This window comes from Garra rufa, chromosome 25 (genome assembly GCF_049309525.1).
Source record: "Garra rufa chromosome 25, GarRuf1.0, whole genome shotgun sequence".
In the NCBI taxonomy this organism is placed as follows: Eukaryota; Metazoa; Chordata; class Actinopteri; order Cypriniformes; family Cyprinidae; genus Garra; species Garra rufa.
In genome coordinates this window covers 2,772,031-2,786,058 of record NC_133385.1, presented here as the reverse complement: position 1 = coordinate 2,786,058, position 14,028 = coordinate 2,772,031, and the positions used below count along the sequence as shown (strand labels likewise).

General features: G+C 32.2%; 1 protein-coding gene across 1 annotated transcript in view; it reads right to left on the bottom strand.

Annotated features, from left to right (window-relative positions):
• Positions 1-14,028, bottom strand: part of LOC141301016 (transmembrane protein 117-like) — a 160,224-nt gene that overhangs the window by 20,458 nt on the left and 125,738 nt on the right. The window contains exon 3 of the mRNA XM_073831271.1: positions 12,784-12,916. Within this exon, the coding sequence (XP_073687372.1) occupies positions 12,784-12,916 (133 nt within the window). The remainder of the gene's footprint in view (positions 1-12,783; positions 12,917-14,028) is intronic.

Sequence of the window (14,028 nt, the reverse complement as noted above, 5' to 3'; positions counted from 1 at the left end):
AAAAAAATTCTTACCTTCAGTTTTTCTTAAAAACAAACTGAGAATCATTCCTTGGCACAATTTGTATTTGAAAATAAGATAAAATCAAACAAAAAATACATTGTATTGTTTTTATTACACAATTAATATTTAACTAAAATTTAAAAAATTAACAAAAAAAAAAACATTAACTCAAGTGTGTCCAAACTTTTGACTGGTAGATGGCATCTTTTTTTATTCATTTAAAACTATTTTTAACTGAGAAAACATCACTGGCGTCACGTCATTGACCCATCAAGTTACAAATGGCCACATCTGCTCTTACATTAATGAACTGTTTACAGTAAAACCGGGATGATACTTGCTGCAGTGCATTGTGGGATTGTCTGCAGAGCTGCTATGGAAATGTGAGTCAGTGTGTGTCTGAGCGAGTGCAGCTGTGTTGATCAGACGGGTGGCGCGGTGGCTCCTAATTGGCCGTGAGTAATGCGATCTGCATGCGTGCTGCACTCTTAATTAAATAACGCTGCTTAATTAGCGCATGATGTATGCCTGGAACGGACGCCTCCAGCGCTGACGAGTTAAAGGGGCCGGGCGCTAACTCCGCCCCCTCTCATTCACAGCCCCGCCCTGTGCCATGACCCCGCCCCCACATCACACAACAGCTTTTTGAGCTGAGGATGAAGAACTGCCATCATCATCATCGTCATCATCATCAGTGTGTTGGGCTCTAAATGTGGTAATGATTTAATAAAGACGAACATGATGTCATAAAGGCCACAGAAGCATTTGCTATGAAATCTGTCGCTCTCTCAACGTTTTTATAACCTGCAGAGAGAGAATGTGAGTGTTTATGATGTTCATTTCAATCACAGGCGCACTGAGCGGCCGCCGGAGAGCTGTTGAGAGTCTGTGTGTGTGTGTGTGTGTGTGTGTGTGTGTGTGTGTGTGTGTGTGTGTGTGTGTGTGTGTGTGTGTGAAGGGGGAGGAAGCAGAACTGGTTGTTAGAAGTGTGTGATGTGGGGGTTTGAGCGGGTGTTATTGTGTGTGTGTCGCAGAGAATAAAAGAATATCAATGAGAAAGATGAGAGGCAACAGATGCTGTGAGAGATTGCCTTTGTTTATGCATATATATATCTATACATCTCTTCCATCTACAATTGACTCTCTAACACTAGCACTCTATTCAGTTTCTTTTTTTATCTACTTGTTTTCTATTTATTACAAACAAAAACCTGACCCTCTAATACTTGTGCTTTCCATTTCTATTTTATCTATACATTTTTTTCTATCTAAAAAACTTGATCTTCTAACACTTGCACTCTCTATTCTGTTTCTATTTTATCTACTCATTTTTATTTATTTAGTGCACCTGCACTCTCTATTGTATTTGTATTTTATCTATCTATTTTCTGTCTTTTTATTTATTTAAAAAACGTGTCCCTCTAGCACCTGCACTCTCTATTCTATTTCTATTTTATGCATTTTCTTTTTTCTTTATTTCTTTATTATTTATTTATTTTTAAACAAAAACTTGAACTTTTAACACTTGCAAACTCTATTCTATTTCTATTTTATCTATTTATTTTTTTATTTACTTAAATAAAAAACTTTCTCCCTCTAGCACCTCTCTATTCTATTTCTATTTTATCTATCCATTTTCTGTCTTTTTATTTGTTTATTCAAAAAACGTGTCTCTCTAGCACCTTCCCTCTCTATTCTATTTCTATTTTATTTATGCGTTTTCTTTTTTCATTCTTTCTTTCTTTCTTTCTTTCTTTCTTTCTTTCTTTCTTTCTTTCTTTCTTTCTTTCTTTCTTTCTTAATTTCTTAATTTCTTTATTTATAAACAAAAACTTGACCTTTTAACACTTGCAAACTCTATTTCTATTTTATCTACTAATTTCTTTTAAATTTCATTCAGTAAAAACACGACCCTCTAACACTTGCACACTCGATTCTATTTCTGTTTTGTCTACTCATTTTTATTAATTTTTTTTCATTCAGTAAAAACACCTTGACCCTCTAACACTTGCACTCTCTATTCTATTTCTATTTTATCTACACATTTTTTTATCTACAAAAACTTGACCTTTTAACACGCAAACTCTATACTATTTTTATTTTATCTACTCATTTTTATTTATTTAAATAAAATGCATTCTCCCTCTAGCATCTGCACTCTCTATTCTATTTTATCTATCCTTTTTATTTGTTTATTCAAAAAACGTGTCTCTCTAGCACCTTCCCTCTCTATTCTATTTCTATTTTATTTATGCGTTTTCTTTTTTCTTTCTTTCTTTCTTTCTTTCTTAATTTCTTTCTTTCTTTCTTTCTTTCTTTCTTTCTTAATTTCTTTCTTTCTTTCTTTCTTAATTTCTTTCTTTCTTAATTTCTTTCTTTCTTTCTTTCTTTCTTAATTTCTTTCTTTCTTTCTTTCTTTCTTAATTTCTTTCTTTCTTTCTTTCTTAATTTCTTTCTTTCTTAATTTCTTTCTTTCTTTCTTTCTTTCTTTCTTTCTTTCTTAATTTCTTTATTTATAAACAAAAACTTGACCTTTTAACACTTGCAAACTCTATTTCTATTTTATCTACTAATTTCTTTTAAATTTCATTCAGTAAAAACACCTTGACCCTCTAACACGTGCACTCTATTCTATTTCTGTTTTATCTACATATTTTTTTATCTACAAAAACTTGACCTTTTAACACTTTTTAACACGCAAACTCTATACTATTTTTATTTTATCTACTCATTTTTATTTATTTAAATAAAATACATTCTCCCTCTAGCATCTGCACTCTCTATTCTATTTTATCTATCCTTTTTATTTGTTTATTTAAAAAAATTGTCTCTCTAGCACCTTCACTCTCTATTCTATTTCTATTTTATTTATGCGTTTTCTTTTTTCTTTATTTCTTTTTTCTTTATTTGTTTATTTATAAACAAAACTTGACCCTCGAACACTTGCAAACTCTATTTTTTTATTTTATTTTTTTAAAAACCTTGATCCTCTAACACTTTCACTCTCTATTCTATTTCTATTTTATTTACTTTTTTTTCTTTTTTCTTGCTTTCTTTCTTTAAAACAAAAACTTGACCTTTTAGCACTTGCATTCTCTGCTCTATTTCTATTTTATCTTCTTATTATTTATTTAAAACAAAAAACTTGACCATCGAACACTTGCACTCTATTCTATTTCTATTTTATCAACACATTTTTTAGAATAGAGTTTGCAGGTGTTAAAATTTAAAGTACTTATTTTTATTTATTTATTTGTTTATTACCAACACTTGCACTCTCTATTCTATTTATTTTTTATTTACTCTTTTTCATTTTTTTCTTTATTTAAAACAAAAAACTTGACCATTGAACACTTGCACTCTTTATTCTATTTCTATTTTAACTACTCATTATTCATTTATTTAAAACAAAAAACTTGACCCACGAACCCTTGCACTCTCTATTCTACTTCTATTTTATCTACACATTTTTTTTATTTATCTAAAAAACTTGACCTTTTAACACTTGCAAACTCTATTCTATTTCTATTTTATTAACTTTTTTTTAAACTCGACCTTCGAACACTTGCACTTTCTATTATATTTCTATTTTACGTACTCATTTTCTTTTGTATTTATTGATTTATTTTATAAACTTGACCCTCTAATACTTGCACTCTCTATTTTATGCACTAATTTTTCATTTATTTACAAAAACTCGTCCTTCTAACATCTGCACTCTCTATTCCATTTCTATTTTATCTACTACTTTTCTTTTTTTTTAATTTAAAACAAAAACCTGACCCTTTAACACCTGCACTCTATTCTATTTCTATTTTATCTAGTCAATATTTAATTATTTTCTTATTTAAAACAAAAAAAACTTGACCCTCTAACCCTTGCACTTTCTATTCTATTTCTATATAATCTACTAATTTGTATTCATTTATTTATTTATTTTATTCATTAAAATAATTCTATTTTATGTACTCATTTAATTATTTTATTCATTTAAAAAACTTGACACTTGCAGTCTCTATTCTATTTCTATTTTAATCACAAATTGCATTTATTTATTTAAAAAATCCTTGACCCACTTAATACTTGCACTCTCTATTTCTATTTTATACACTCATTATTTATTTATTATATAGTACAGTGTGTGTCAAATTTCACCCTAAATGAAAGCGAAATATATTTAATAATCAAGTCTATTTCTCCAAATGTCATTAATGTTTAAAAATGAAAAAGTAATGACATGCTTTGCATTTTTAATAAAAAAAAATAAAGCAGAAGAACAACTACATGCATGTGGTAGCATTTGTACTGAAGTAAATGTGTGCTGACTGAGAGAGAAAAAAATGACTGACAGAATGCTTTCCATTACAGTGTAACAAGGAGAACATAAAAATAATGACAATGCCATGGAAAAAGTCACAACACAGCTGTTCCTAAAATAAGCTTAATTTTCATTTTCCCATTTTGAATTTAGGATGAAACATGACATTTTCTGTGAGATTCACCCCAGCGGAACATCCAAAAATACAACAGGACAAACTGTACGCGTGTCAAACAACAGATGAGACAGATTTTCATTAAAACCAAGATCACAATAACTGTAGTACCTGCAGCAGATCCTGTACATAAACGTCTCAAGACACTACAGATCTTTTCCCAGTGTTAATCTGACATTTATTCTGAGAGTAAATCAGCGAGTGACAGTGAGAACATAATGACACGAGCATCAGATCCAGCGATGCTGTGTGTGTGCGTCGGTCTGCGGCTCTGAATGAGGGGTTTGTGCCGCGAGCGCTGGGATTCTCGCAGGTCGCCTCTCCTCACAGGTGTAAACAATAATTTCTCATGACAGAGCTGAAAACAGCAGACACATGCTGTCAGAGAGACAGACGTGTGAACGAGCTTGTGTGCTGTACAACAGTGCCACCTATCCACAAAAATCAAGTAAATGTGAGAATAACTTGAGTAATATTTCCAGATGAACACTTCCTGGACCGAAGCAGCTCGGCTTTACTCATTTTCTAGAAACATCAGTGAATCTCAAATCTGATTATCAGGATCTTTCGAGAAATGTTCATTTGTTCATCTCCCAATATCACTGGATTGCATTGCGTTATACAGTATAAGACATATTATAAGACATATGTGACCCTGGACCACAAAACCAGTCATAAGGTTAAATTTTACAAAACTGAGATATATACATCATATGAAAGCTCAATAAATAAGCTTCCTATTGATGTTTGGTTTGTTAGGACAATATTTGGCTGAGATACATCTATTTGAAAATCTGGAATCTGAGGGTGCAAAAAAATCAAAATACTGAGAAAATCACCTTTAAAGTTGTCCAAATTAAGTTCTTAGCAATGCATATTACTAATCAAAAATTACATTTTGATAGGTTTACAGTAGGAATTTTACAAAAAATCTTCATGGAACATGATCTTTACTTAATTTCCTAATGATTTTTGACATAAAAGAAAAATCAATAATTTTGACCCATACAATGTATTTTTGGCTATTGCTACAAATATACAACAGCAACTTAAGACTGGTTTTGTGCTCCAGGGTCACATATTATTGGAGCAATAGAGTGACCACTGATATTTAGATCATTTTTTATGTCAGTATCTGCTGTACTGTTATAAAGATCTCACTGGTTTACATTGCAAGCATCAGAATTTCATCATATAAACGAGAGCATCTGCACCAAATTCATATTTTTGCACAGTCTCTGAGTAATATTGAGCTGTTTTTTTTAACTATATGAGCCATAAAAACCAGATGGATCAGGTATGAAACTCAAAAAAATAAAAATGCTGATTTAAAAAAAATAATTTCAGAAAATTACACTGAAATTATAACATCAATTATGAGAGTCCAAAGAATTGTACTGCAATGTTTTTTTTCCAAATTGAGTGAAAGACCTAGGGCTAGTTCGCAAAAGTAGGTTTTTTACACCTATTATTTGATTGACAGCAGTGGTTCTAGAGGCAAAGTTGGCAAAGTTTAATCATGCAACATACAATCATTAACGCCCCTGTGGATGAACAATTCTCTCAGACCTTCAGGGCCTTGATTCGAACAGGTCCACCAAGGTTTGTTCCAATCTGCCTCTGATAACCTTGTCTAAAATCAATATAAATAAATATCGGCGAGTTGCAAGTTCAACTTTTTTTATATAATTATTGATATTCGCTCTCCAGAGAATCTTTCTGCACTGGTTTGGTTCCAATCAGGCGAAAAAACCTAGGACTAGTTTGCAAAAGTACGTTTTTCAAAAAAATCCGAAACCTTCCATGCTTGTTTAGAATCGCATGTGCTCACCAGATTTGTGAAGTTGTGAGTTTTCCTTTAAGCTTTATAGTATTTTGGGTACATTTAGACAGGCCGCTTTTCCAAATGACCCCGTTATAGCTTCCCAAAAAGTGAATTTCAACATTTTTTTTAATAATTATTGACCAAAAGAGTCCAAAGAATTGCACTACAGTGTTTTTTTTTTTTCCAGATTGAGTGAAAAACCTAGGGCTAGTTCGCAAAAGTAGGTTTTTTAGACCTTCTCAATCATTTAACAAACAATTTGATTGACAGCAGTGGTTCTAGAGGCAAAGTTGTCTGGAATGAGGAGTTTAATCGTATGATTCGAATATTGTGTGTATGTGCGAAAAATCGTGCAACTTACAATCGTTTACGCCCCGTCAACGATTTCTTTAACATTTTTCTCAGAACTTTAGGGCCTTGATTCGAATAGGCCCACCAAGGTTCGTTCCGATCTGCCTCTGACAACCTTGTCTAACAGGTGCTCAAATTTTGTTGGCCAATTTATTTGGGATACGCAAATGTCCTTGAAGACACTTGTGGCACTTCAGACCAAGACCGTGCACACTAATTTTCATGTTGATAGGACAAATGATTGTGCCATTTTTATAACCCTTTCCTTAAGCATTTTTTTTTTCTGTGACCTCAGATTGAGCTCTTACTTCAGTGTTCTGAGTTTGGCGAAGATATCTCATTCCGTTCAGGATATATAGGCATTTTACTAAAAGTGGCTCCATCCCTTTCGAACATTTTGGCACCCCTTTGTGACGGCGAGTCGAAAGTTCAACTTTTTTTATAGTTATTGATATTCGCTCTCCAGAGAATCTTTCTGCACTGGTTTGGTTCTGATTGGGTAAAAAACCTAGGACTAGTTTGCAAAAGTAGGTTTTTCAAAAAAAATCAAAAGGCGTGCATTTTTGATCCGAGGATTCCAATGACATAAGACACTTTAGGCTGATGCTTTAGGAGTTATGAGCGTTTTCGTACATTTGGTCGCTGTAGCGCCCCCATCAGGCTGATTGGGGCGAATTTTGGTGACTTTGTAGGCAGTTCTGAGTACTACCATCCCTCCAAGTGTCAAGTCTCTAGGATTTACGGTTTGGTCTGCACAAACAGATTTACTTGGAGATCCATGGCCATTCTAACAATTACAACAGCGTTATAGTGCTATGATTTTGAACCCAATGTATTCACATATTGTAAATCAGTTCTGAGTTGAGTTTTAGTTACTTGTATGACACACAAACATTCCTAATCATTAACTGATGCAATTCTGTTCCATTCATGATGTTCCCTCAGAAGACAGCTGTCTATGTAGGTAGTTCACAGCAAGGCAGCTCTCTAGTTTTTGGAAAAGAGAACATCTGTTCAGTCATTTTGTGTCTGTTCCTTGAAGACTGACAGATTTAGCATTCTTCTCATGAAAACCCAGATTATGCAGCTTTGGATGAAATCTTTTATGATCTGGTTAGAAGATATTACTAAAAGTTGCTTGAAGACTTTTCAAGCAATTTCAACCTCAGCCGTTATTACACAAGCGATGGAAAGGTCTAAGAATAATGCCCACCTGCGCTAATCATATCTTTGTTCATCAAAGTTTTTGATGATTTGATAAAACAACAAAGCTTTCTCGTACTCACAAATGTATCAAACTAGTCTTTGATCAGTCAAACCTGAGCTCACAAACATTATTTCTGATGGTGCTTTTATAGCCAGGATCGGCATGCTCACCGCTGACCGCGTTTAACCTTGAGAAGACGTATGGCGACAAGATCGCTCAACATTCAATCTCACTGAAAAATGGTGCAGCCATTCTCCAAACAGTGGATTGTAATGTAAAAGCGTTGGCTGTGTGCAGCGCTCAACATTAGATGGCGAATCGAGCCGTAAGTGAGGCATCCATCTTATCGCGTAAAATTGAAGCGGCGCTGCACTCTTTAACGGCCCACGGTTGACTGTACACACATGTGCTGATCTGAGATCATACGTCCTCATTCTGCTTCCAGGATAATGTAAAGCAGACTAAAGACGCGGATTCTCGGGTCAGTGCTTAAACGCACTTAAAGCTTATAGGATTCATGCATGGCTGGTCAAATCAATCCCTCAGTAGAGAAGAGAGAGCCATTCTTGCGCAGGATCTCTGTGCAATGACATTTTTTAGCAAAATCATACAAATTGCCTTACTGTTGCATTTCTGCATGCAACAACACACAGAACAATCAATGCAATCTGATTCAGGTATGATTCTTTTAGCTAGTTCTTTTTTTATTAATCTTTCAGAAGTCTTGAACTTTACAGCTAATATGTCATCTGATTTATGAACAAATACATCTCATGAGCTGGTTCGTTTAACTGAATCGCTCAAAAAGAGTCATAAATCAGACTCCAAAACACTCAAAAAAAGATTTGAATCCTCGAGTCCTATGTTCAAATCAATCAGCAGTACTGGACTAATTTACTAACAAAACAATGGCAATAAATAAACGTCTTTCTGTTGCATTTCTGCACGCAACAACAAACAAAGAACGATCAATGTCGTCTGATTCAGTAATTAATCTTTCAGCTAGTTCTTCTTAATGAATCTTTTACAAGTCTTAAACTTCAGGAATAATAACGTAGTCTGATTTACGAACAAATACAACTCATACGCTCAAAAAGAATCATGAATCAGATTCAAACACACTCAAAGATTTGATTCTCTCACTTATCTTGTTAAATAATTCAGCGGTTCTGGATGCATTTACTCAATTACTGTCACCTTATAGCTACAACTAATTATTGGGCACTTCCTAAAAGGAATAAAAGAATCATTAATGGAATTAAAGAGCCAGAAATCATTAAGTTCTTTACAACTACCATCCCTAATGAGAAAACCTAGGAAGAGGGACTGAAGGAAAAACTCTTAAAAGTCTCATTTAAACTTCTAATTTAAGACATTTGAACATCTAGGATGAGGAATAAGGTACAATGTTGGGAATAGAAGCCATTTGCAGTGATTCTGACTCATTTACTGAACAATACAAAGACAATAAATAAATATATTTTCGTTGCGAATTCTGCACACAACAACATACATACAGAACGATCAATGTAGTCTGATTCATTAATGAGTCTTTTAGCTGATTCTTTATAACAACTCTTTCAAAAATAATTATTGAACTCTATGGTTATAGTGTAGTCTGATTTACAAAAAAAAAAATACATCTCATGAGCTGGTTTGTTCAAATGAATCGCTTAAAAAGAATCATTAATCAGACTCAAAAAGACACTCAAAAGAGTTGACTCCCTGAGTCATCCATCTGAATCAATCAGTGGTTCTGGATTTACTGAACCATGCAAAGATAATAAATAAACATATTTTTGTTGCATTTCTGCATAACAAACACACAGAACGATCAATGTAGTCTGATTCAGTAATGATTCTTTTAGCTGATTCTTTATAACAACTTTTTCAAAAATAATTATTGAACTCTATGGTTATAGTGTAGTCTGATTTACAAAAAAAAAAATACATCTCATGAGCTGGTTTGTTCAAATGAATCGCTTAAAAAGAATCATTAATCAGACTCAAAAAGACACTCAAAAGAGTTGACTCCCTGAGTCATCCATTTGAATCAATCAGTGATTCTGACTCATTTACTGAACCATGCAAAGACAATAAATAAACATATTTTTGTTGCATTTCTGCATGCAACAACAAACACACAGAACGATCAATGTAGTCTGATTCAGTAATGACTCTTTTAGCTGATTCGTTATAACAAATCTTTCAAAAATCAGACTCAAACACACTCAAAAGAGTTGATTCCCTGAGTCGTCCATTTGAATCAATCAGTGATTCTGGACTCATTTGCTGAACCATGCAAAGACAATAAATAAATATCTTTTCATTGCAATTCTGCACGCAACAACAAACACACAGAATGATCCATGCAGTCGGATTCAGTAATGATTCTTTTTGATGAAAAGAGTTGATTCCCTGAGTCATCCATTTGAATCAATCAGTGGTTCTGGATTTACTGAACCATGCAAAGACAATAAATAAACATCTTTTTGATGCATTTCTGCATGCAACAACAAACATACAGAACGATCAGTGTAGTCTGATTCATTAATGAGTCTTTTAGCTGATTCTTTATAACAACTCTTTCAAAAATAATTATTGAACTCTATGGTTATAGTGTAGTCTGATTTACAAAAAAAAATACATCTCATGAGCTGGTTTGTTCAAATGAATCGTTTAAAAAGAATCATTAATCAGACTCAAAAAGACACTCAAAAGAGTTGACTCCCTGAGTCATCCATTTGTATCAATCAGTGATTCTGGATTTACTGAACCATGTAAAGACAATAAATAAACATCTTTTTGATGCATTTCTGCATGCAACAACAAACATACAGAACGATCAATGTAGTCTGATTCAGTAATGATTCTTTTAGCTGATTCTTTATCACAAATCTTTCAAAAATCAGACTCAAACACACTCAAAAGAGTTCATTCCCTGAGTCGTCCATTTGAATCAATCAGTGATTCTGACTCATTTACTGAACCATGTAAAGACAATAAATAAACATCTTTTTGTTGCATTTCTGCATGCAACAACAAACACACAGAACGATCAATGTAGTCTGATTCAGTAATGATTCTTTTAGCTGATTCATTATAACAACTCTTTCAAAAATAATTATTGAACTCTATGGTTATAGTGTAGTCTGATTTACAAAAAAAAAAACATCTCATGAGCTGGTTTGTTCAAATGAATCGTTTAAAAAGAATCATTAATCAAATCAGACTCAAAAAGACACTCAAAAGAGTTGACTCCCTGAGTCATCCATTTGAATCAATCAGTGGTTCTGGATTTACTGAACCATGCAAAGACAATAAATAAACATCTTTTTGTTGCATTTCTGCATGCAACAACAAACATACAGAACGATCAATGTAGTCTGATTCAGTAATGATTCTTTTAGCTGATTCATTATAACAAATCTTTCAAAAAATCAGACTCAAACACACTCAAAAGAGTTGATTCCCTGAGTCGTCCATTTGAATCAATCAGTGATTCTGGACTCATTTGCTGAACCATGCAAAGACAATAAATAAATATCTTTTCATTGCAATTCTGCACGCAACAACAAACACACAGAATGATCCATGCAGTCTGATTCAGTAATGATTCTTTTTGATGAAAAGAGTTGATTCCCTGAGTCATACATTTGTATCAATCAGTGGTTCTGGATTTACTGAACCATGCAAAGACAATAAATAAACATCTTTTTGATGCATTTCTGCATGCAACAACAAACATACAGAACGATCAATGTAGTCTGATTCAGTAATGATTCTTTTAGCTGATTCGTTATAACAAATCTTTCAAAAATCAGACTCAAACACACTCAAAAGAGTTGATTCCCTGAGTCGTCCATTTGAATCAATCAGTGGTTCTGGATTTACTGAACCATGCAAAGACAATAAATAAACGTCTTTTTGTTGCATCTCTGCATGCAACAACAAACATACAGAACGATCAATGTAGTCTGATTCAGTAATGATTCTTTTAGCTGATTCATTATAACAAATCTTTCAAAAAATCAGACTCAAACACACTCAAAAGAGTTGATTCCCTGAGTCATCCATTTGAATCAATCAGTGATTCTGGACTCATTTGCTGAACCATGCAAAGACAATAAATAAACGTCTTTTCGTTGCAATTCTGCATGCAACAACAAACACACAGAACGATCAATGTAGTCTGATTCAGTAATGATTCTTTTAGCTGATTCGTTATAACAAATCTTTCAAAAATAATTATTGAACTCTATGGTTATAGTGTAGTCTGATTTACAAAAAAAAAAAACATCTCATGAGCTGGTTTGTTCAAATGAATCGCTTAAAAAGAATCATTAATCAGACTCAAAAAGACACTCAAAAGAGTTGACTCCCTGAGTCATCCATTTGAATCAATCAGTGATTCTGGACTCATTTACTGAACCATACAACTACAATAAATTATCATCCTTCTTTGCATTTTTGCACGCATACAGCACAACATACAGAACGAAGTAGTCTGATTCTTTTAGCTGGTGATTCTTTTCAAAGAGTCACTCCAAAACACTCACAAATCAGTTGGTTGTTATGGAATATGATCTATGAACAAACACATCCCATGAGTTGATTCGTTCAACTGAATCACTTAAAAGTGATCATGATTCAGCCCCAAACTCTCTCCAAGATTTGAATCCCTTAGTCATTCGTGCGAATCAATCAGCCGCTCTGAACTCATTTGCTGTCATCTAATAGTTACGACCAATTACTGTGACTTTCTAAAAAGAATAAAATAATCATTAACGGAATTAAAGAGGCAGAAATCGTTAAACTCCTTACGAGCGCCGTCCCTAATGAGAAAAGCTGGGAGTAGGGGAATGAAGGAACAACTCTTTTTCTAATTAAAGATGATCTCTTACCCCATCCGTCCGCTCATAAGCAGAATGAGGTTATAGATGTGGGAGAAAATGAAGAGCGAGAGAATCGTGCTGAAAAACATGGTCATCCAAGAGCCGTGGTCCTCACGAAACATCTTCAGACGCAGGAGACGACCTGACACACAAAAGAGAAACAATATTAAACATTTAAACACATGTGAGGAGTCTACAATTTAATACTACTTACATACTTCTATAGCATTCATTTATATTTAAAAATAAAAAAAAGTGTATTTTTTTTTAATTTTCAGAAACGTATTAGATTTGTTCTTTTAAAATATTACGTGCAACTCTTTCTTTTTTAAATAATATTCTTAAAAAATTTAACACAACACAACAATTATCAAACATTGTCCAAAACCATGTAAAGGCCAGAAACATTCTTATTAATTTAAATAATATTAATAAACATTAATTAAAATGAATGAAACATGACAAAACAAAATATATTTATTAGGGCTGCACGATCATAGCTAAACTAATAATTAAGATTTTTTTTCTTCAAAAATTCGAATCATGATTATTAATCACTATGATTTTAATAAACTTTTTATATTTCATTAGAATTATTGCAGTTTGAGCAAATTGAAACTTAAAATGCATGAAAATTAAAATGACAAAACATTTTCATTATAAAAAAAATAAACACTTGTTTCATAAAAAACTAAACTAAAACTAAAAATATTAAACAAACTGAATGAATAAAAATACATTTAAAATGAATAAAAACTGTATATATATAATATTTATTTAATAAAAAAATGTATTTGCAAACTGCAACTTAATTGATATATTATATATATATATATATATATATATATATATATATATATATATAAATTTATTTATTTGATAAAAACTATATTTCAGCAATATTTGTTGATGCATTAAAATAACTAAATAAATCTAAAACTACATATATATATATATACACACACACATTCATTTTATTCATTTAAATAAATTTTTATTCATTCAGTATTTTTTTAGATTTATTTAGATATTGTTTTTATTCATTTTAAATAAATTTGTATTAATTTATTAATTCCGTTCTTTTTTGTTTAGACTTATTTAGTTATTTTAATGCATCAAGAAATGTTGCCTTAGCTGAAATATAGTTTTTATCAAATAAATGAATGAATGAATGAATATATATATATGCATATCTTATTTAATTTAGTTAAAATGCATTAAAATAACAACTAAAATAAAGACATTTTAAATATA